General features: G+C 40.2%; 2 protein-coding genes across 3 annotated transcripts; both read right to left on the bottom strand.

Moving 5' to 3' along the window:
* Positions 1-10,584: 10,584 nt before the first annotated feature.
* LOC115693310 (LOB domain-containing protein 1-like) lies at positions 10,585-12,402 on the bottom strand. The gene is made up of 2 exons (XM_030620274.2): positions 12,100-12,402; positions 10,585-11,111 (listed from the first exon to the last, which is right to left on the bottom strand). The coding sequence occupies exons 1-2, from the start codon at positions 12,349-12,351 to the stop codon at positions 10,770-10,772; spliced, it is 594 nt and encodes a 197-aa protein (XP_030476134.2). The 5' UTR covers positions 12,352-12,402; the 3' UTR covers positions 10,585-10,769.
* Positions 12,403-22,500: 10,098 nt separating this feature from the next.
* Positions 22,501-24,350, bottom strand: LOC115693311 (uncharacterized). Of its 2 annotated transcripts, none has more exons than XM_056302496.1 (2): positions 23,722-24,350; positions 22,501-22,874 (listed from the first exon to the last, which is right to left on the bottom strand). In XM_056302496.1, the coding sequence occupies exon 1, from the start codon at positions 24,222-24,224 to the stop codon at positions 23,757-23,759; it is 468 nt and encodes a 155-aa protein (XP_056158471.1). In that variant the 5' UTR covers positions 24,225-24,350; the 3' UTR covers positions 22,501-22,874; positions 23,722-23,756. The 2 variants fall into 2 exon arrangements, with proteins under 2 accessions (XP_056158471.1, XP_030476135.1); XM_030620275.2 differs by having other exon boundaries at positions 22,501-22,811; positions 23,722-24,349.
* Between the last annotated feature and the right edge of the window lie 619 nt (positions 24,351-24,969).

Below are 24,969 nucleotides of genomic sequence, written 5' to 3'. Positions count from 1 at the left end.
CTCCCCTGAGAATGATCTTCTGGCTCTCTACTATGGTTCTAAACTTTCCCAAGCACTAATAGCTTCTAAATGAGGACGATTGTAAGTAAATTAGATGATTTCGACGCTCGAAAATCCCAAGATCAAGCATTACACCCAAAAGGAACCAAACTTCCTAAGAATGGGGGGGGGGGGGCTCTCGTTCGAAAGATGTTATGGCTCTCCACCTTGGTTCTAATCTTTCGCTAGCACTAATAGATTCTAAATGAAGACGATTACAACCAAATTGGATTATTTGGACGCTCGTAAACGGCGAGATCAAGCATTAGACCCAAAAGGAACCAAACTTACTTGGAATGGGAAGGTCTCTCCTCAGGATGATATTATGGCTCTCAACCTTGCGTCTAACCTTTCCGAAACACTAATGGCATTTTAATGAAGACGATTGCAAGTGAATTAGATGATTTGGATGCTCGTAAACCGCGAGATCAAGCGTTAGACCCAAAAGGAGCCAAACTTCCTTAGAATGGGAAGGTCTCTCCTTAGAATGACGTTATGGCTGTCAACCTCGGTTCTAATTTTCCCCTAGCGTGAATAGCTTCTAAATGAAGAGCATTACAAGTAAATTAGAAAATTTTAACGCTTGAAAACCACCAGATCAAGCATTAGACACAAAAGGAACCGAACTTCCCCGGAAAGTAAAGGTCTCTCCTTTGAATGATGTTATGGATCTCATCCTTGGGTCTAACCTTTCCAAAGCACTGACAGTATGTAAATGAAGATGATTCTGAGTAAATTAGATAATTTGGATGCTCAGAAACGATGAGATCAGGCATCAGACCCAAACCGAACCAAACTTCCTTGGAATGGGAAGGTCTCCCCTGAGAATGATCTTCTGGCTCTCTACTACGGTTCTAAACTTTCCCAAGCACTAATAGCTTCTAAATGAGGACGATTGTAAGTAAATTAGATGATTTCGACGCTCGAAAATCCCAAGATCAAGCATTACACCCAAAAGGAACCAAACTTCCTTAGAATGGGGGGGGTCTCTCGTTCGAAAGATGTTATGGCTCTCCACCTTGGTTCTAATCTTTCGCTAGCTCTAATAGATTCTAAATGAAGACGATTACAACCATATTGGATGCTCGTAAACGGCGAGATCAAGCATTAGACCCAAAAGGAACCAAACTTACTTGGAATGGGAAGGTCTCTCCTCAGGATGATATTGTGGCTCTTAACCTTGCTTCTAACCTTTCCGAAACACTAATGGCTTTTTAATGAAGACGATTGCAAGTAAATTAGATGATTTGGATGCTCGTAAACCGCGAGATCAAGCATTAGACCCAAAAGGAGCCAAACTTCCTTAGAATGGGAAGGTCTCTCCTTAGAATGATGTTATGGCTGTCAACCTCGGTTCTAATTTTCCCCAAGCATGAATAGCTTCTAAATGAAGAGCCTTACAAGTAAATTAGAAAATTTTAACGCTTGAAAACCACCAGATCAAGCATTAGACACAAAAGGAACCGAACTTCCCCGGAATGTAAAGGTCTCTCCTTGGAATGATGTTATGGATCTCAACATTGGGTCTAACCTTTCCAAAGCACTGACAGTATGTAAATGAAGATGATTCCGAGTAAATTAGACAATTTGGATGCTCAGAAACGATGAGATCATGCATCAGACCCAAACCGAACCAAACTTCCTTGGAATGGGAAGGTCTCCCCTGAGAATGATCTTCTGGCTCTCTACTATGGTTCTAAACTTTCCCAAGCACTAATAGCTTCTAAATGAGGACGATTGTAAGTAAATTAGATGATTTCGACGCTCGAAAATCCCAAGATCAAGCATTACACCCAAAAGGAACCAAACTTCCTTAGAATGGGGGGGTCTCTCGTTCGAAAGATGTTATGGCTCTCCACCTTGGTTCTAATCTTTCGCTAGCTCTAATAGATTCTAAATGAAGACGATTACAACCATATTGGATGCTCGTAAACGGCGAGATCAAGCATTAGACCCAAAAGGAACCAAACTTACTTGGAATGGGAAGGTCTCTCCTCAGGATGATATTATGGCTCTCAACCTTGCGTCTAACCTTTCCGAAACACTAATGGCATTTTAATGAAGACGATTGCAAGTGAATTAGATGATTTGGATGCTCGTAAACCGCGAGATCAAGCATTAGACCCAAAAGGAGCCAAACTTCCTTAGAATGGGAAGGTCTCTCCTTAGAATGACGTTATGGCTGTCAACCTCGGTTCTAATTTTCACCTAGCGTGAATAGCTTCTAAATGAAGAGCATTACAAGTAAATTAGAAAATTTTAACGCTTGAAAACCACCAGATCAAGCATTAGACACAAAAGGAACCGAACTTCCCCGGAATGTAAAGGTCTCTCCTTTGAATGATGTTATGGATCTCAACCTTGGGTCTAACCTTTCCAAAGCACTGACAGTATGTAAATGAAGATGATTCCGAGTAAATTAGATAATTTGGATGCTCAGAAACGATGAGATCATGCATCAGACCCAAACCGAACCAAACTTCCTTGGAATGGGAAGGTCTCCCCTGAGAATGATCTTCTGGCTCTCTACTACGGTTCTAAACTTTCCCAAGCACTAATAGCTTCTAAATGAGGACGATTGTAAGTAAATTAGATGATTTCGACGCTCGAAAATCCCAAGATCAAGCATTACACCCAAAAGGAACCAAACTTCCTTAGAATGGGGGGGTCTCTCGTTCGAAAGATGTTATGGCTCTCCACCTTGGTTCTAATCTTTCGCTAGCTCTAATAGATTCTAAATGAAGACGATTACAACCATATTGGATGCTCGTAAACGGCGAGATCAAGCATTAGACCCAAAAGGAACCAAACTTACTTGGAATGGGAAGGTCTCTCCTCAGGATGATATTATGGCTCTCAACCTTGCGTCTAACCTTTCCGAAACACTAATGGCTTTTTAATGAAGACGATTGCAAGTAAATTAGATGATTTGGATGCTCGTAAACCGCGAGATCAAGCATTAGACCCAAAAGGAGCCAAACTTCCTTAGAATGGGAAGGTCTCTCCTTAGAATGATGTTATGGCTGTCAACCTCGGTTCTAATTTTCCCCAAGCATGAATAGCTTCTAAATGAAGAGCATTACAAGTAAATTAGAAAATTTTAACGCTTGAAAACCACCAGATCAAGCATTAGACACAAAAGGAACCGAACTTCCCCGGAATGTAAAGGTCTCTCCTTTGAATGATGTTATGGATCTCAACCTTGGGTCTAACCTTTCCAAAGCACTGAGAGCATGTAAATGAAGATGATTACGAGTAAATTAGATAATTTGGATGCTCAGAAACGATGAGATCATGCATCAGACCCAAACCGAACCAAACTTCCTTGGAATGGGAAGGTCTCCCCTGAGAATGATCTTCTGGCTCTCTACTATGGTTCTAAACTTTCCCAAGCACTAATAGCTTCTAAATGAGGACGATTGCAAGTAAATTAGATGATTTCGATGCTCGAAAATCAGAAGATCAAGCATTACACCCAAAAGGAACCAAACTTCCTAAGAATGGGGGGGTCTCTCGTTCGAAAGATGTTGTGGCTCTCCACCTTGGTTCTAATCTTTCGCTAGCACTAATAGATTCTAAATGAAGACGATTACAACCAAATTAGATTATTTGGACCTCGTAAACGCGAGATCAAGCATTAGACCAAAAAGGAACCAAACTTACTTGGAATGGGAAGGTCTCTCCTCAGGATGATATTGTGGCTCTCAACCTTGCTTCTAACCTTTCCGAAACACTAATGGCTTTTTAATGAAGACGATTGCAAGTAAATTAGACGATTTGGATGCTCGTAAACCGCGAGATCAAGCATTAGACCCAAAAGGAGCCAAACTTCCTTAGAATGGGAAGGTCTCTCCTTAGAATGATGTTATGACTGTCAACCTCGGTTCTAATTTTCCCCAAGCAGCAATAGCTTCTATATGAAGAGCATTACAAGTAAATTAGATAATTTGAACGCTTGAAAACCACCAGATCAAGCATTAGACCCAAAAGGAAATGAACTTCCCCGGAATGTAATAATCTCCCCTTTGAATGATGTTATGGATCTCAACCTTGGGTCTAACCTTTCCAAAGCACTGAGAGCATGTAAATGAAGATGATTACGAGTAACTTAGATAATTTGGATGCTCAAAAACGTTGAGATCAGGCATCAACCCCAAACGGAACCAAACTTCCCTGGAATGTGAAGGTCTCTCCTGAGAATGATCTTCTGGCTCTCTACTATGGTTCTAAACTTTCCCAAGCACTAATAGCTTCTAAATGAGGACGATTGCAAGTAAATTAGATGATTTCAATGCTCGAAAATCTGGAGATCAAGCATTAGACCCAAAAGGAACCAAACTTACTTGGAATGGGAAGGTCTCTCCTCAGGATGATATTATGGCTCTCAACCTTGCGTCTAACCTTTCCGAAACACTAATGGCATTTTAATGAAGATGATTGCAAGTAAATTAGACGATTTGGATGCTCGTAAACCGCGAGATCAAGCATTAGACCCAAAAGGAGCCAAACTTCCTTAGAATAGGAAGGTCTCTCCTTAGAATGACGTTATGGCTGTCAACCTCGGTTCTAATTTTCCCCAAGCATGAATAGCTTGTAAATGAAGAGCATTACAAGTAAATTAGAAAATTTTAACGCTTGAAAACCACCAGATCAAGCATTAGACACAAAAGGAACCGAACTTCCCCGGAATGTAAAGGTCTCTCCTTTGAATGATGTTATGGATCTCAACCTTGGGTCTAACCTTTCCAAAGTACTCGACAAGTATGTAAATGAAGATGATTCCGAGTAAATTAGATAATTTGGATGAGATTCTCGATAAATTGATAATTGACTCAATGATGAGATCGTGTATCAGACCCAAACCGAACCAAACTTTCTTGGAATGGGAAGGTCTCCCCTGAGAATGATCTTCTAGCTCTCTACTACGGTTCTAAACTTTCCCAAGCACTAATATCTTCTAAATGAGGACGATTGTAAGTAAATTAGATGATTTCGACACTCGAAAATCCCAAGATCAAGCATTACACCCAAAAGGAACCAAACTTCCTTAGAATGGGGGGTCTCTCGTTCGAAAGATGTTATGGCTCTCCACCTTGGTTCTAATCTTTCGCTAGCACTAATAGATTCTAAATGAAGACGATTACAACCAAATTGGATTATTTGGACGCTCGTAAACGGCGAGATCAAGCATTAGACCCAAAAGGAACCAAACTTACTTGGAATAGGAAGGTCTCTCCTCAGGATGATATTGTGGCTCTCAACCTTGCTTCTAACCTTTCCGAAACACTAATGGCTTTTTAATGAAGACGATTGCAAGTAAATTAGATGATTTGGATGCTCGTAAACCGCAAGATCAAGCATTAGACCCAAAAGGAGCCAAACTTCCTTAGAATGGGAAGGTCTCTCCTTAGAATGATGTTATGGCTGTCAACCTCGGTTCTAATTTTCCCCAAGCATGATTAGCTTCTAAATGAAGAGCCTTACAAGTAAATTAGAAAATTTTAACGTTTGAAAACCACCAGATCAAGCATTAGACACAAAAGGAACCGAACTTCCCCGGAATGTAAAGGTCTCTCCTTTGAATGATGTTATGGATCTCAACATTGGGTCTAACATTTCCAAAGCACTAACCGTATGTAAATGAAGATGATTCCGAGTAAATTCGACAGTTTGGATGCTCAGAAACGATGAGATCAGGCAACTTTTCCAATTTCCGAATCGAATTTCACTTTTCCAAGAATTTTTGAGCAAATCGATAACTACGCGAGCTTAATGAGGCAACGTCCAATATAATAGTTTTGATATCCTGGAAAGTTCAATACCCAAGTTCGGATTTCAATTCATGGCCAAAATCGATCAATTGCAACTTTTAGTGTATCTCAAATGAACGGGCGGCTTTTAGGAATTACGGTTATTCAACCCGTGGTTGATTCAAAATCAAGCCACGTTTAAGTTTACTCAAGCCATGGTGACCTCGATTGTCATATAATTGCGAGGGTCAATCACTAATTCCAAAGGACACGATCGTTAGAAATCGGTTTAGGAACGTTCGTAATTCATACAATGGTCAAACGGAATCACCCGCGATCCAATTATATAACATTGGCAAATCATTCCATAACTATCCTTGGATCGGTCTATAATGGCCTAAAATATCCCCTCGTCAATCGTTATAGTCGAAGTATCAATCCAGAGTCGAGTTCTTAGGTCGTGCGTACTTAATTCCTAACTAGCCATTGCCTAACGGTTGGTCTTCTCATGAATGATCAATTCAGAGTGAGATTTAATTGAAAGTGCATCGATGAGATAATCATTTCATAAATCCCGAAAATGGGTCGAAATTCAGAATGTCACAACTCTTCCCCCCTTACAAAAGTTCCGTCCTCGAAATTTACAACCAACCCAAACTACTCAAACAAATGGGGGTGCTGACGCCTCACTCGTGGTTGTCCAGATTATTAACGACCCCTCAGGCTACACCGAACCCCCGCCGGTCTTCCAATCTAGCCGAGCATCGCCCCGCTACTTCGGGCGCGACAACGTTTGGGATTGAACACCCCCCGGTATGCCGGGTACCAAATGGCATTCCAATAAGGAGCATCGATCCGGCCTCCACCACAATTGGTAACGTCTAGAACCCCCGCTTAGCCGGCATCCGAACACCCGCCGGGCATCGTCTAGAACTTCCGCCTAGACGGAACTTTTCATGGCCATGCACACAAACAATCAATTATTGCCAATTTTCATCTTTATTAATTAGTCAATGCAGAGCGTATATGACATGCATTTTTCCTACGAACGAACATGTCATGAATAGCACTCTTAACCGTATCAAACATCATTATCTAGTCACAAATTGCCATAATTCACCAAGATTAGCCATGATTAACCACACGATCCATTATCAAGCCACAAGATCAATGTTTAAACTCTAAGATCAACTTGATCAGCCATGATCCATCAACTTTAGCCACATGATTGTCATCACAACCACACAATCAAACATTAATCACATAATCAGATATGGGGAGAAGAACAGCATTGGTGCCAAAACTTGTGTACGGAGGCCACTTTGGTGCCAAAACTTTCAATCGGATCACTTGAGTGCTAAAAGTTGTGAAAAACGATCACTTAAGTGCCACTTCGCCGGAAATCCGACGTGGCATTTTTTTATTAATTTCTCAAGCTGATGTGGCATTTCTTTTCTTTTTTTTTTCCTTTTCTTTCTTTTTTCCTTTCTTTTCTTTTTTTTTCTTTTCTTTCTTCTTATTTCCTATGGCCGGCGTCCGGCCACGGCCACCGGCCATGGCAGGTGAGGCCGCCGTGGCCTCGGCGAGGCCGGCCTCGCCGGGCCGAGCTCGCCCCTGCCCGAGGCGAGGTCGAGGTCGCTCGGGCGGGCGAGCCTCGGCGAGGGCTCGCCTCGCCGGATCCGGCGAGGCCGGCCCTCGCCTAGGCCACGGCTGCCTCGCCGGGGCTCGCCCACCCGGGCAACCTCGACGCTCGCACGGCAGGGCGAGCCCCGGCGAGGCTCGCCTCGCCAGATCCGGCGAGGCCGGCCTCGCCGAGGCCACGGCGGCCTCGCCGGGCCTCGCCCGGAGGAAGGCGTTGCCCGGCGAGGCCGGCCATGGCCGGTGGCCGGTGGCCAAACGCCGGCCATCGGAAATAAGAAAGAAAAGAAAAAAAAAAGAAAAGAAAGAAGAAAATCAGAAAAAAAAATATTTAAAAAATTGAATTATACACATGGAAATGCCACGTGTCATTAAAATTTAAATATAAAAGCCACGTATTAAATTTGATCGGAATTTCTCGCCGTTGGCACTTAAGTGATCGTTTTTTCTCCGATTTGGCACTTAAGTGATCGCCGGCGTAAACTTTTGGCACTTAAGTGATCCAAATGAAAGTTTTGGCACCAAAGTGGCCTCCGTACACAAGTTTTGGCACCAATGCTGTTCTTCCCCCATCAGATATGATTAAACTAATTAGCCACATGATCATCGATCACAACCACACGATCAACATTAGTCACATAATCAGCCACATTATTAGCATTTGAACCACATGATCAAACAATTAGGACATGATCAACCATTGATTGAACTAATCAACCTTGATCAACCATTTCTAGCCATATGATTAATGATCACATATAATCAATCATGATCAACCATTTCTAGCCATATGATTAACATCAAACAATCAAGATTAAACTACAACCAAATGATCAAACCTTATGCCTCACGATCAGCCTTCTAAGCCACATGATTAACCACTAAACAACCATACACTAATCAGCCCTAGATCATCCCACAATTAGCCACTAATTAGCCCACAATTAACCACTAATCAGCCCCTAAACTAGTCCATTAGTTACCTATCAACCTAATCAAGGTTTAGGAAATTACTTACCAACAATCCTAAGCCAAAGTGTCAACTAAACCAGCAACAACAGCCCCGGCGTGCAGCAGCTACTCCGGCGAACAGTGGACGGCAAAACAGCGAAACAGCGAAGGGTGGCTGATACAGCTTGAACGGCGGCTAGGGGTGGTGGTTCACGGCGAGATTAGGGCTAGATGGTGGAGTGATGGTGGCTGAGATGGTGGCTGGTCAGTGAGGGTGGCGGTGAGGTGGTTGCCGGCCGTACAAGGGAGAGAGAAAAGTGGTGGTGGACGACGGCGGTAGTGGTGGCTCACGGCGGTCCACGGCGGCTCAGGTGGTGGTGGCGTGGTGGTGGCGTGATGGTGCTGGTGGTGGACAGTGGTGGCTGGTCGGTGTGGTGGGGGCAAGAGTGAGAGTGAAAGTGAAAGTGAGTTAGACACAAAATGGAAGAGAGAGAGAGAGAGAGAGAAGAGAGAGAATGGGCTGAACATCATCATCCAAATGAAGGGTTGAGATCACTCATTGGTCCCCAAGTCAATATCTAAAGGCTAGGGTTGCATCTTGAAAAGGTTTCTGGAAAGGGCAATTAAGAAATTAACAAAAGCAAGAAGGGCGATTATGCCTAAGGAATTCCACTCAAGAGGATACAAAGACCAACATGCCCTTCCACTCAACCAAGAAGTCCTAGAACACTAAGGGATAAAAGGGTCTTTTCCAATTTCCGAACCGAATTTCACTTTTCCAAGAATTTTCGAGCAAACCGATAACTAAACGAGCTTAATGAGGCAACATCCAATATAATAGTTTTGATATCCTTGATAGTTTGATACCCAAGTTCGGATTCCAATTTATGGCCAAAATCGATCAATTGCGACTTTAGTATATCTCAAACTAACGGGCGGCTTTTAGGAGTTACGCATATTCAACCCGCGATTGATTCGATATCAAGCCACGTTTAAGTTTACTCAAGCCATGGTGACCTTGGTTGTCATGTAATTGCAAGGGTCAATCACAAGTTCCGAAGGACACGATTGTTAGAAATTGGTTTAGGAATGTTCGTAATCCATACAATGGTCAAACGAAATCACCCGCGATCCAATTGTATAACATTGGCAAATTATTCTATAACCATCCTTGGATCGGTCTATGATGGCCCAAATATCCCCTCGTCAATCCTTATGGTCGAAGTGTCAATCCAAGGTCGAGTTCTTAGGTTGTGCATACTTAATTCCTAACTAGTTATTCCCTAACGGTTAGTTTTCTCATGAGTGATCAATTCAAAGTGAGATTTAACTGAAAGTGCATCAATGAGATAATCATTTCATAAATCCCGAAAATGGGTCGAAATTCAAAATGTCACATTTATCGATGAATCAAGTCGGAACCTAAGGAATGTTCTTTAGAATCCGATGCTCCCACATCACGGTTGAAATTGAGTCTTTTTTCGATGCTTGTTTGCCTTCTATTCGTAAGACTCATTCGCCTTCTCAATCTTGGATCGAATTTGTTCATGAAGATTCTTCCTGACCTTAACTCTCTCTTCAGTGTCATAGTGGACTTGCAAGTTGGATGGAATGGGTAACATGTCGATAGGTGTAAGAGGATTGATTCCATACACGAATTCAAATGGTGATTGACTAGTAATGTAACTTGGCGGTCAATTATAAGCAAATTCAGTATGCGCAAGCTTTAAATCCCAATCCTTCAAAGTTTTACTCACCATGCTTCGAAGAGGAGTAGTGATGGTGTGCTTTGTGGATGACAAGTTGTGTTGAATAAGAGTTTAGTGCCAAGCTTTCCCCATAAGGTCCTCCAAAAGTAACTTAGGAACTTGGAATCACGATAGACACAATGGTCTTAGGGATTCCATGCAGACGAATATTCTCTTTAAAATATAAATCAGCAATTTGAGAAGCATCGTCCGTTTTGTGACACGGAATAAAATATGCCATCTTAGAAAATCGATCAACAACCACCGTGATTGCATCTTTGCCCCTTCGAGTTCTTGGGAGTGCTACGATAAAATCCATGATGGCATATTTATTTCGCCTATTACTAAATGTAAATAGTCCTTTTAGTTGAGATGTCTAGTTTATTTTGACTCATTCCTTGCTTCATAAAATTAGTGAAGAACTTCATGGGCTAGGGTTATGCGAGTGCGCTTCCTCGTAAAAATAAAGAGCCATCTCGCTTTAGGGTCTTCATAATAAATCCACACCACAAACATTAGAGAGAGTATTAGGATCTAAACAACAAAATCATTGCTACTTAGTTTTTCTTCATAATGTCCCCCAAGTTAGGAAAATTTCACCAAACTATATGTATAGATGTGGTCGATAAGGTCGACCCATCAGTCATGTCCAGAGAGGCTCCCAAAATGAGCCAAAGCCATTATAATCATCCAAGCACGAGTTGATTTGGTAGTCGTGTGGACTATTCAGGAGACTCTCGATGAACTGCTGTGGACACGACTCCTGAGATTTGGTCATGTGCAATTGTTCCATGAGATTCGCCCGTTGGATTTGCATGCTGATGAGCTCGGCTTGTGACTTGGCTAGCTGTGCTTGGAGTTGGGTAATTTGCGTTTGGAGTTGGCTAATGGCCCCGGCACAACCGTAGACAGGGTCTCGAATCCTCGCACTGGCCTCATAAATCATGCTGCTCACTGCGTCATCTCTTTGAGATTCGGGAAGTGTCTGAAAAATTCCGAAATGTCATGCCTCCATCAATTAATTGTTTCTTATATAGATAGCAACTAGCAAAATGGCACATTCGATGCATGTACATTTAGCCATATGTACAATAAAGAAAGATTTTGGAAGATCTAAATCATTTAGTGAAAGAATATATATATATATATACACACACACAATTGCCTCATCAATCAATTAGATGTTCTTGGAGAATGCAAATAGGCCAGATGAGTGAGCTAAGGCCAGATCTGGCCAACTTTATTTTGATGAGGATTAACATGGGCAAGCAATTCTTCTCTTCGAAGTGCCCCCAATCAATCTTTATGTAAAACTTCAAATAAGTTACTAATCGTTTGGGCAATGGTTTTAGGCCTGACCATCGAGCCTATACTTTTTTTTTCCTATTATTATGGCCCTACATGAGCTCTTTCATGTTATTGCCCCGTTTCAAGTAAAAGTGCATTAATGGTTAAAAAATGAAAGCTCAATGCATTCATCGATTCAGATCATGACGTAGTGACCTGATTGTAAAATCTACTAAAGTCCAGTAAATTTGCCCAAAAAAATAGTTATGCCATCACTCTTTAGATGCACACTAGCAATAGAACAACAATTTCCTCGACCAAACAACAATTATCACTAGAGGAACAACAACAAAAACCCAGTCTTGTCCTATTCTGTGCTTTGCCCGATGGCTTACGGCACTCACACTCGATCAAAACTCTCCTCCATCTGCACATGACCAACTTTAATTAAAAGGAAGAGAATCTCATTTTCAAACACGAAGGCACCCATCAAATTCTTTCAGAACGATGACCATATTGACTTCGAGTCCAACAAATCCCATTTAAAAGCTCACTTTAATTGGATTTTCTAATGAAGGGGAGTCTTCAAGTTTTACTGGGCAACTAAAATTCTCAAATCCTATTTATGCTTTCTTTCCGGTCCCTTAAAAAGCGGTGCTGTAATAGGGTACTAATTGATATCGTACCAGCAAGAACTTGACAATGTTGCTAGCGCCGAACACGCGGTGGGCGATGGCGAACTTGGCAGGGTCCGAGGGGGGGAAGTACGGGGCCAGCACGCAGCTCTCCGAGCATCTCCTCCTTAATGTCTTGCACGCCGCGCAAGGGCTGGCCACGACCACCAGAAGTGGAAGAGCAGGAGTCGGAGACGGCCAAGACGGAGGAACTGGAGATGGAGGAGGAGAAGATGCAGAGGCACCTGTATCTGAGGACTCCATTTTGTGGTGTTGGAGCTCAAAAATTAGCTCACAACGAGCGAGAGTGAAGGGTGTGTGTGTGTGTGTGTGTGTGTGTGTGTGTGTGTGTGTGTGTGTGTGTTGTGTGTGGTGGGTAGAGATGTATATATAGACCGAACTTGAGGAGAATTTGTGCGACCCTTAGTCCACAACGGACACCCAAGTCACATACATGTGTAGTTACCGACCGACATGATGTGCTCGGTTACTAATTAAAGCAATGCCAACCATGCACGTGGTTAAATATGCTTGACTCATTTATACCAAATCTTTTCCACGTATGAAGATCATTGCGGGTGTGATCTAATCGCCCGACCAACTTAAAATACTAGAGTTTGCATCGGGAAAATTCAACAAGAATTTGAAGATGCGGAGCTGGAATAAAAAATGCATGGACTAACATTGCCTTTCTCAAACAAAACCATTCGCCTATTTGATCTAGCGAAAATTGCTAACATATATTGCTCTAGTTTAATTTTTCGGATATATCGATTTGAGGCCTTCAATTTGATATAGTCTTGTAACCCAAAGATCGTGTGCTCAATTCCTCACAACAACCATTCTATACTAGCTATCAGTATATTGCTTGATAGTTTAAAATAAGAATAAGTGAACTAAAAGTCCTAAAAATTTCAAATAGTACAATCAAGTCGTAAAACTTATCAAAGTAGTGCAATCGAGTTCTAAAACTTTCAAAAAGTGCAATCAAGTCCTAAAACTTGTCACGAGAGTCCCAAAATCTTCAAAAAGTGTAATCAATAGAACGACTTAATTAGTCCAATTTGAAAAGTTTTAAGACTTGTTCGCACTTTTTGAAAGTTTTAGGACTCAATTAGACTTTCTTGATAAGTTTTACAACTTCCATTGCACTTATCCCTTTAAAATAGTTTGAACTTTTGGAGTAACCAACTGAGGGCTCAGTTTAAACAACAACAAAATATATGGAATTTTTCAAGCTAGCATTTGAGCAAAATCAATCTACTTGAGTATCTCCGAGTCCTCTCCCTTGTTGTCACCAAGAGCAGAGCCCACATTGCACTTTCATGACACAAGAAGATGTTCAAGTCAAGATGGTCCCCGTTGAAAAGTCGGGAAAGGTCCATGCTAGGGCCACGACGTGGCATATGCATATAGGATATAGTTTGTTCTTCGCTGGTTTTCTTTGGTAGATAGAGATGGCAGTTGATTTATTATTGGACATGCTGTTGCTGGCACCAATCGCTTGGAGCTGTCCTTCTACTGCTTTGACCAGCACTTGATGACGTGGTGAGAGAGAGCGAGGGAGGGTGGCGCAAAAGATGGGATAATGATACAAATGATCCATGAATTTTAGTTCAATATGTAATATGATTCTTGAACTTTTAATTTGTTCGATATAATCCCTGAACTTTATCTCAATGTGCAATGTAGTCCTTGAACTTTTAATTTGTTCATGATCTCTAAACTTTTAGTACATGTTCAATTTAATTCATGGACGACATTGCACAATAAGTTAAAGTTCGAGAATCACATCAAACAAATTAAAAGTTTATGGACTACATTACACAATGAATTAAAATTCATGGACCATTTGTGTCATTTTCCCGCAAAAGATTGACTCATTGGGGAAAAGGCTTTTGTGAAGCCACGGCGACAATACACATGTTTAAATGTATCGAGTTTACAGATATCTAATGAATATCGATTTTTAAATTATAGGAGTCTCACATGAAATTTATCAATAATAATAAAAGTTCAGATATATTAGACTGACATGCGCCTGAATCACTTAATAATTTTTAGGGCGCGACTTTGACAACAAAGTACGTGTCCATCCTTTTGGCGGAAGGGTTAAATACAATTGGATGGGCCAAGATCTCCTCATCTTTTGCACGATGATATAATTGTAGGAATCTCTTTACATTCCATCAGCATTGAATATTCAATTTCATGTCATATCAAACGGTGCTGTGACCGAAGCGGTACGGCATGCAAGTTCTACCATTCTATTTATTGGTCGGCTAATGTTGATTGAAGACAGTGACCCAACATTCTTGGACTTTGACCAGAATTCTTTGGGTTATTGCGAAGATTTGAAAGATAGAAACCAAAGTTTGTATTTAGAATATGTCTCGAATTTGAGATCGTAAAAAAAATCTGATCCTAGCTTGATTGGTTTCTTAATTTGAGTAGATTTCCTAAAAAAAGTTTTCTATTTTGGATATATATAATGGAATGGAATTCTACTTGGTTATTACATAATAAACCAACAAAGATGAGGGTTGAGTTTTCTCTCTTATAAGTTTTGTGAGAATGTTCTTTGTGAGAGATTGTAAAATAATACTTGTGGATTTTTGGGCAGATTATAAGCTTTGTATTCTCCGGATTCATAGTAGATTTCTTGGCTGTTGGCTTTTTCCATGAAATAGGCACCTACACTCTAATCGAACCACGTAAGCCTCTAATTTCTTTATCATTTATCATTGATTTCCACATTACCACCTCTTTGATATCGTTTACTAATCTCAATTGAAAAGGCAAAAATGCTCCAAGTGATGTCGAATGTTATACAAAGCATTGTTGCCAGCTGCATCTCCCGTTGTGGTCTCGAGTTTGCTTAAGGGGTGATTGGTTCCCGGTCTAGTCCGATTGCCAAAATTGGGAAGTGGAGACCGGACCGGTTGATCCTCGGACCGGAACCAGACTAGACTGTCTATCCGGTCCGGTCTAATGGAACCGGTTAATGCAGAAATTGAGCCAAAAAGGATGAAACTAAAAAAGTAGGAATTGCAAAAAGGAGATGCAACTTTCAATGAAGAAAAGGTCACGATGCAAAGAATAAAACTGACACGACCTCACAAAACAATATCCAATCATATCAGGGATGGCAACTAACTAACTAAGCTGCAAATGCAAATTCTTAAACTCACCAGGAGCAAAAAAATGCAGAACATCAAGATTTTGGCTCAAATGGAACTGCAACAACATGAATATCTTGCTGATCCCCAACAAAATGGTCATCAAAAAATTCAGGCAATCACCCACGGCTAAAGTAGAAACAAGTGCAAGATGGTCATCAACTCGGGCAGGGAGAACAAAATTCTATCCAGATCAAGCAATCTCAGTGCTTAAATTTACAAAAAATGAGCAATAAACAGGCAAGTCCCCAGCTGAGCACTTGTGATTTAAGTGAGGGGCCATGGCGGTGGGTTGCTGTGCTAGTCTCCCCTGAGGAATAGTTGAGGTGCGCGCAAGCTGGCCTGGACACCTCGATTACAAAAAAAAAAAAACAGGCAAGAGTCCCCGAGCAAGCAAACTTTAGATAAGATTTGGACAGAGGCAAGAGGGAAGGGAAAGGCTAAGGCAGGCAAGCGGGAGGGAAGGGAAAGGAGCGGATTAGGGTTTTCTAAGAAACTAAAAATATTTATACGAAGTCGGTCCAGTCCAGTCGGTCCGATTCCCACCCTAAAATCAAACTTATGCCGTATTTAGAATAAACATATGTTTGAACTTATATTAAAAGTTAATTCTAAACGCAAAATATGTTTTCTTGGATTCTCAAGAAGAAAACATAGATATGTGCACAAGAGAGCTTTCGTCCTCATCGTGACTTTGCGTCCGCACTAAAAACAGCGAGAGCGTGGCAAGCATAACAACATCGTTATAGACATATAGTAACGGTGTTACCAGACACAAAGTTTTTTTACATGGGGTGAGCAACTGGAGTATTAGGGTGCGCATGGCAACGATTCTGTGCCCGGGAATTGATTATGCTCAGAAATGATTCTTTTTTATTTTGTGCCCGGGAACTGATTCTGAGCATTTGAAGGCATTTGGTAACGGTTCAAAATTTCCATTCCTAGAATAGAAAAAGAACAAAAATTTGTTTGGTAACGCCACAAAATTTTTTTTTATTAATAATATTTTAAATATTTTAATATTTATTTCTTTCTTTTTTCTTTTCTTTTTTTCTTCTCCTCCTTCTCGGCCATGGCCAGCCACAGGCCAGGGCCAGCATGGGCTGGACCCTCGCGGCCTGGGCAAGGGCTACCCCCGCCGAATCCAGCGAGGGTTGGATCCTCGCGGCCTGGGCAAGGGTCGCTTTCACCGGAGCCGGCGAGAATCAAGAAGCTACTTTTTTTTGTTTCTTGATTCTGTTCCAAAATTGATTCTGGGAACAATTTTTTGCAAATTTGTGCTCGGGCACAAAAATTTTAACAAACGGATTTCTGTTCCCAAACTGATTCTGGGAACAAAAGAACAGAAATTTTCACTATTTGGCAACTTGCCAAATTGGCCCTTAGTTTCCGATTGTGGAGCATTAGCTTCAAACTATTGAGATAGATCAGTAAATATCAAACCCTAACCACCTTTAAATATTAAACTCTAGTTTCAAAGATGTTCAATTTCCCATATCTCCTAATTTCTCAATCAATATTGCACAAAAAGATTAGAAAAGGAATATTAATATTTAAGAATTGATAAATGAGAAAAGTAAAATATTAGGTATGCGAACGATATAAATTGCGGACTTTCAATACTTTTAACATTTTTTATCACGTGCACAATGACTAAGCTCTTTTATCTACATATTGAAAATCACGTTAATCTCTCTTTGCAAAAAAGAAAGTTTACTGGTCTCGACTAACTTTGCTCACACACCAGTGGATGGTACTTGAACATCATATTTTAGTTGTTAATTTTTCTCTTGGCTACACTCGTGGTTCCTAGAATTGGCTTTAGAATTGGATGTGAGTGAATCTAAAGAAGACTCGAGAGTCAGGGAGAGAGTCACGGGATAAAAGGAAAGGGAATAAGTGTATTGGAAGTGTTAAAACTGTTAATGAAAGTGCATTTGAGTCATAAAACTTTTAAAAAGTACAACTAAGTATTAAAACTTGTCACCAAAGTGCAATTAAATCCCAAAACTTTCAAAAAGTGTAAACAAGTCCTAAAACTTGTCAAATTGATCCAATCAACAATCAAGTCCTTCCCTTTATTACACTTTTTGAAAGTTTTAATATTCGATTGCACTTTCACAACAAATTTTAGGATTTGAATGCACTTTTTGAAAGTTTTAGGATTCGATTGCACTTTTGTGATAAATTTTAGGACTTGATTGTACTTTTTGAAAGTTTTAGGACTCAATTGTATTTTCGTGATAAGTTTTAGGACTTCTAGTACACTTATCCCAAAGAAAAATTATTGTGGACCAACTGGTTGAAAGCGAGGGAAAGGGAGAGCTTATGGGAAAACAAATAAAAGTTGAGCCAAACAGGTAGGGAGAAAATAAACTAGGACACGATAGTTTAAATTTATGGTAGAAAAATGGGCAAGCATGGTTCAGGAGTCGAGTTTTGAAGGCTTGCAAAAACCTTGGCGAGCAGTCTGTTTTGCAGATCTTTCATTCCAGTTGGAGGGACCAACTTTAGGCGTTCTCAGGGGAGTTGTTTCTTCGTTTTCTTGGCCAAGAACCACAAGCCAGAGCAACAAGGATAAAGATCTTAGCTAAGTTGTTATAACATTTTAAGGAGAAAGGTTGAGATAGGAGCCATGTTTTGGTTGCTGGTCTAAACTGGTATGCACATGTAGCCTGATTTACTTTTGTTGTGAATTAGGTGTATGGCAGGTGAATGTATACTACATTTTTGGGCTGTCTTAAATTGTTTGTGTGTAAGTTTAAGTTGCTGGTGTCCACTGTTTATGTGTGAGTTGTAATGTGTACTGCGTGTGTTAAGGGAGAGAGAAGAGCATGCTTAGGAGTGTTATGTTAGTGCATGGTTACTGGTGATGCTTTACACGAGTTGTGTGTGTTCATTGTGAGCATCGAAAATGGGTACTGGAAGCATGTGAGCTGTATGCGCATTATGTACATGCTGTAATTTGTGAGATGTGCACGTGTGGCGCGATGACGTCGTGATGTTGCTGCACAATTGAATGTGCTGGTGTGAGTTGAATGAGGGTGTTGCTTATGCGTGTGTGATTTGTTAGGCGAGAGCTGGTGCAAAACTGAGTGAACTGCTGGTATGGGTGTGCGTGAGCTGTGTATGTTTACTGTAAGGGTGGTGTGTGTGCTGGAGGTGTAAAAATGGATGTGTTGTGTAGGAGCTTCGAATGCTGACTGTGGATGTGTGTGTGATGTTCACGGATGTGTGTGATCAGCAAGACAAGGAGAGGACCATAAGCTGCAAGTTGCAGCAGCTAGAGCTGCAAATTACAATCACTCTACCTGTGATTTGCAGCTCTCCAAGACCTCAACCAGTCCCTCCTGTAAGTTCCTGAACGAAAGAGAAATGATTTTGGTTCATTCATGATGTATATCGAGGCACCTATGCTCGTATGAGGTGCTTATACAAGTTAGGATTTGTGTTGAAATGTATTCTTGGCGTTAAAAGCCATGGAGGTTGGGTTTGAACTATGTAATTCGCGTTCTTGTGATTTTTATCCCTATGCCCAGATACTATTTAGATTTAATTGAGGAATATAAGCCTAATTTAAATGTCATTTTAGGCCATCTAAGTATATATGCTAACATAATAAAAATGTGACGCAGTTTATGTATGTTAATTTGGCGCCAATTCCTCGTCATTAACATTTTTGTGAAATGTATACGTTTTGAGATTGGGCTGTTAGTCATCATCAAGACCTTCCGTGACGAACTTTCAGCCTCGTTTCGGCTATTCGGCAAGCCCCAAGCGAACTCTCGCGGGTTCGCCTGGGAACGCACTAGCACCGTTTAATATTTATCCGCCGTTGTTAAAATCATGGTTTAATTGGAACCTAGGTTTATTGTGTGTTGTGTATTTTATTATTTTAGCATGTTAATGTTGACATCTGATTTTTAGCTCATTTTTCAGATTTCTCCAAAGATCACAAAATTAGAATTAGGAACCTTGGCCAAGCTTAGGAACCTATTTCTAAACCAAAAATAATTTTTTTAAAAATGTCCTGAATTTTTCTTTAATTTATTTTGGTCGAAATAAGGGTGAAAATCAAGAAAAATAGCAAATGGAATCCAAAAATTCCATAAAAATAGTCATTAGTCTTCTTTTAAATCCAATTTCATTAATACAGTGTTAATGTTATAAAATTTCAGTTGGGAACGTGTTTTTCCCAAAATTGGGTAAAAACAAGCCCAAATTGAATCAAAAATTCAATTAATTCATTTCTAGTCATTTTTCAGTTGTAGTGTCTTCACAACAAATGATTCTGGAACCTTGAATTGCATAATGGTTGGTCCAATTGCACAATTTATAAAAGAAATGAAAAAGCCCCAAAATCCGATTGAAAATTAGGGATTTTTAGCACAAATTGGGGATCATTATCAATTTGAAATTTTCGAACCATGAGACCATCATTTCTAGGGTTAATCAATCATGGGTATTCTAATTTTGGCATCAATTTTTCCCAATCAGGTCATCTAAATGTTAAATTGAACAAAAACACTAATGATCCAAATTTACAATTTGAGAATTTTGGATTTAATCGTGACAAAAATTAGGGCAAATCTCATATTTGGGTGTGAAATGTAATGAGGGATCCAATTTTGGGATTAAAATCGAAAAATAGGATCAAAATCGGGTCGAATCTGCAAATTTAGACCAACCCGGGTCGGCCTTCTTCCTCACCTGACTCGCCCAGAACGTTCTAAACCCAGGAAAATATCTTGTGCCCTCCTCTTGATCGACTTAATCCAACCAAATAAGCACGTGTTAATCTTCGATTTCAATTGGAGAATCTCCAGCTGGCATCGGAAATTCGATTTAACCAATTTGAAGTCGGTGATAACCAATTTTGGGCGGGAAATCGAGCTACAAAACAGAGGAAAAAATCATTATCCAAAGAAGAGAACCTGCTCGAGAAAATTCCAGAGAGGAGAGAGAGAGATCAAATGCAAGCGTGAGTAAAGACTCTTGAGGCCAAGCGATCGGCGCTTTTTCGATCGAAAAAGCGCCGACAAATCGGTCCTATCGTTGAGTTTCCTCACCGGCGAACTTACAAGAAAGCTTACCGTGAAGGTCTGAAACGGTGCCTCGGCTGATCAATCCAAAGCTTTCCCGGAGTGAAGAAGCTCATTGTTTTCAAGAGAAAGTGTCAAAGAATCATCCCTACGGTCGTTGTTTGCACCGAAACTTCAGACTTGATCTCCATCAAAGCAAGTAAAGTCCGATCATGCTCATAGTTCGGTAAAATTCAAGAATAGGTGTTTGAGTTTAATCGAGCTCAATCATGTGTGTTTCTTTGTGATTTTGCAATTATAGATGCTTAAAACATGTTCTAATCATGTTTTTCATTGTTTGATTGCATTTTGAATGCTTAAACCTGCATGAAGTGAGTCGGTCACCTATTAAATCACTTCGCCGGAGCAACCTTGACCTCCCTGGAGTGCCTATAGTGGTTTAGGCTATACCAATTAGTGATGGAGTGCCTATAGTGGTTTAGGCTATACAAGTCAGTGATTTTCGACCTTTTTCTTTGCTTTGATTGTTGTTTGAATCGATTTAGACGGCTAAGGCATTCTATATGATGATTTGAGGATTAGAACAGCTTGTTTTATATAAGTTTGCAAGTTAGGGTTTTGGAATCGGTTTTTCGCTGGCCGATAGTAGTCCGACGGCGTAATGGTTAGGCTAGATTGACAATGGATGATTAGGACAATACTCAGAACCTAAAACAATGGCAAAAAACTCACCGGAAGGTCGTCGGCGGCGAGCTCAAACCGGCGGTCTTGAGAACCTTCAAGCCTTGTTTATGCCCACCACCTGCTTGGCGAAATGCCACAATGAGCATAGGGCCAAACGGCACCGTTTCGATGCTGTGCCGGCCGGAGTAGTGGCCAACGCCGATGCCGGCCGATTCAACTTGACCCAACCAGCCTGAACTGGGCCGGTCCGATTCGCCTCTTCGGCGGGATTTTTTGAAAAAATAATAAAAAATCTAATAAAAAATTAAAAAAATATATATAAAAAATTCATAAATTCATAAAAATTAGAAAATTCAGAAAATCTCTAAAAGAATTCAAAAATTCAATAAAAATTTCAGAAATTCAAAAAAAATTAAATTCAGAAAACTTCATAAAAATTATAAAAAAATTCATAAAAACTCAAAAATTTTCAGAAAATAAAAAAAATCGAAAATTTTAGAAAATCCATAAAAATCTCAAAGATTCTTAGAAAATTCATAAAAATGAGAAAATTTTAGAAAATTCATAAAAATCAGAAAATTTTAGAAAATTCTTAAAAATTTGAAAAAACTCCAAAAATCCCATAAAAATTTTGGAAAAATTTTCAGAAAATAAAAAATTCGACTTCAAAAAAAAAAATCAAAAGTTTCAAAAATTCGCAAAATGACCCAAGAACATTGTGGCCAACCTTTGCAAGTGAAATTAGAATTTTTAGAGGTGCCTAAATGGCATTTTTAGAAAATCCTTAATTTATGGGTTTTTACCCCTAAACAACCCTAAACCCCAAAACAACACACATCACCAAATGAATAAGCCTTTAGAGCTTTACTAGGTTTTAGTGTTTTGAATTGATTTTCATTTTAGAGACCCAAATTATGATTGTTTTGTTTGATTGCAATTGATTGTGTTGCTTATATTGATTGATTGAGTTCTCACATTTAGAATGGTTAGTATTTATGGATAGACCTCGAAAACTCGTGTGGCATGTTAGATACATCATATTGTTTTACGTACCAAAATGACGTTAAGGATCTCGATTTGGGATCATTAGCGTAACTAAGTCCCCGTATTCAGAATCTCTGATTCGCAGAATCGTGATATTTCTCCCGTACCTTAATAAAGTTTCTAGTTAGCCTACCAATAATGACTAGTGGCGACTCCAAATCAAAAACCTAGATTGAATAGAATAATAAAAAAAATCACAACCCACTGTCACGTGAGGTATGATCTAGGAAAAACCTCCCGTTTGTCTAGTGATGGGATGTCTATGGGACATATGGGCAAAATATCCGCATCGGACCTTAATAGCCCATTCGGGGATAGTTTCCCCATTCGTGATAAATGAAAGTACCTCCTTAGCATGCGAAAAAGGCGTGGCGCGACAGTCAAATTAAGTAATTCTTATTATACTAAGATGGAGGAGGAGTAGGAACTATTGGATTTCCTTGTAGTGGTAGATTGGACGATCCTAGTCTCAACGATGCATCATTCATAGCATTAATGACCACTGGTTTGATTACGTCTGACATATGACTCACAATGTAGTTGGTCATGTCATTCCGCTACTCCTTGAGCAATCTTCCAATGGCTAACACCATGTTAGGATTTGGTGCAACCTCTCTCAGCTATACCTCAGTGAGATGCCTTGGAAGATCCACTTCTTCTCGTTGGCTACCTTATGCCGCCCTTCTAGCAGCAGAAGATTTAGAACGTGCTTGAACATCACCGGTTTGTGGTGCTAGGTCAATCACCAGCAACATAATTGGCCTCCTTTGGGTTCCTAGTTGTCACCATTACAATCTCTTTAAACCCAACAAACGCCCACAAAGTGAAATTTCTTCAACTGAGAATCGATTAAATCGACAAAGGTTTATAGAAAGGGTCTTTTAATGAATTTTGGATATAAAAGTTACATGACAAGAAATTTAAAGATGCAAGTACCGGAAACAATCATTACCAGCAATATAAATTAAATTGAAAACGTAAATTTACAAGAAATGAGGTGAAGAACAAGATGCGTTCTATGATTGATTGTGTGATGTCCACGTAAAGAATTGGAGGGTCAAGAACATACTCAATTCTTTTAGGAATAAGTGCATTAGAAGTCATAAAACTTATCTCGAAAATGCAATTAAGTCCTAAAACTTTTAAAAAATGCATTCAAGTCCCTAAAACTTTCAAAATGTGCAATCAAATTCTAAATCTTGTCATGAATGTGCAATCGAATTTTAAAATTTTCAAAAAGTGTAATTAACGAAAGGACTTGATCAAACTAATTTTATAAATTTTAGGATTTAATTGTATTTTTTGAAAATTTTAGGACAATACACTTATTCCATTCTTTTAACACAATTTTCCTTTTTCAGCTAAATATACCTTTTTAGATACTTTCCTTTAACTCATCAAACAATTCCTTTTGACATATCATGCATTTCCTCACATCTCATCAAAATCTAAAGAAAAAAATTTAAAAAAAAAGAAAAAATTTGAAAAAGAAAAAAGAGACAGATTTCCGTAGCTGCCAATCAGACAATCTCGCTTCCACGCACAACCCCACCACCACACCATCGTCGACGCGAATTGACAGCGACCATCGCGTGGTGGGTACGCATAATTTGGAATTTAGCAATAATCACGTAATTAACACACGGCTAATCAAGTAAATATCAAAGACACAATTCCAAAATTACCCTCGATCATCTCCGGCTATTCTCGATCTCGTGCTTCATCCGTCAGTCCGGCCCTTCGCTTCCTGCCCCTGCTCCTCCTGCTCCTCCTCGAAGGCCGACACCGGGAACGACCGCGAGAGCCCGGTCGAATTCGCGAAGGTGATCTTGCCCGGGTCGTTCCGGTCGATGTAGATGTCCGAGACGGTGACCCAGAAGAGGAGCTCCTTGCTCTTGACCCCGGTGAGTCGCTTCATCCGGCGGTCCCCGACGAAGGCGGTGACCTCGGCGTCGTAGGAGACGCTGCGGGAGATGGCGCGGAAGCGGTGGACCTTGGGCTTGCGCTGCCGGACCCAGACGAAGCCGGCGGAGCGGTTGTAGCCAACCTCGACGGCGTCGTCCAGGGGGAGGAGGCCCTTGGGGAGGTTGATCTCGGAGAGGAGCTCGCGGGACTTGAGCTTGCACAGGGAGTCCCCTTCGTAGACCTCGGCGTTGTCCCGATGCGCCGCGATGAGCTGGGTCGCCATTTCCTTCTTCTTTCTTCGGCTTGGCTTGGAAAGTCAAGATCTCTGCTCTCTGTCTTTTGCTATTTGAGAGATAGAGAGAGAGAGAGAGAGGGCGAGAGGAGAATCAACGGAGGTGGGGCTCTTATGCTCGTTGCTTACTCGCTGAGAATTTAAAATAAAGTTATATAATTACAAAAGAAAGACTTGAACTTAAAAAAAAACAGAATTTGTACAACCCTATTTTTGGAAGCTTTTTCCTGCACTATAGCTGTTCAAAGTCAACTTTGTTTGATAATTACATTCAAATACCTGAATTTTTATCCGTGTTACAATCAAGTACATAGACTTTTTCTTGTTCAAGTTCCTCAACTTTTCCAAAGTGAATCAATGTAACAACTCCGTTAGAAAAATCGTCATTTCATTTGAGTTTGTTACGTGGCTCGTTTACTAAGCAAAAGTCATGGCCATCTTCATTTAGGTGTTGGGTGATGCTAAGAAAGAGAAAATACTAACTTGGACGATCTTGGCCATCTAATATGACTATGTAAACATTACATTCTTTGAAGAGGTATGTGACGACAATTTATTAGCCTTACCAATTCGGCATTTACTATCTGTGGTTTTATCAAAAGTTTCATGTTGATCCACATTTGAAAAATTAAGATACTTAATCGAACAAGAACAAAAATAATGTTGAGGTTCTCGATCATAAAACAGCAAAAGTTCATCTACAGTGTTATTACCCCACTATTTATTAGTACACCAG

This window comes from Syzygium oleosum, unplaced genomic scaffold (genome assembly GCF_021117445.2).
Source record: "Syzygium oleosum isolate NSW1041296 unplaced genomic scaffold, Sole_v2.1 Sole_v2.24, whole genome shotgun sequence".
In the NCBI taxonomy this organism is placed as follows: domain Eukaryota; kingdom Viridiplantae; phylum Streptophyta; class Magnoliopsida; order Myrtales; family Myrtaceae; genus Syzygium; species Syzygium oleosum.
Note: the sequence above shows the minus strand (reverse complement) of the source record. Positions and strands in the feature narration are given on the sequence as shown.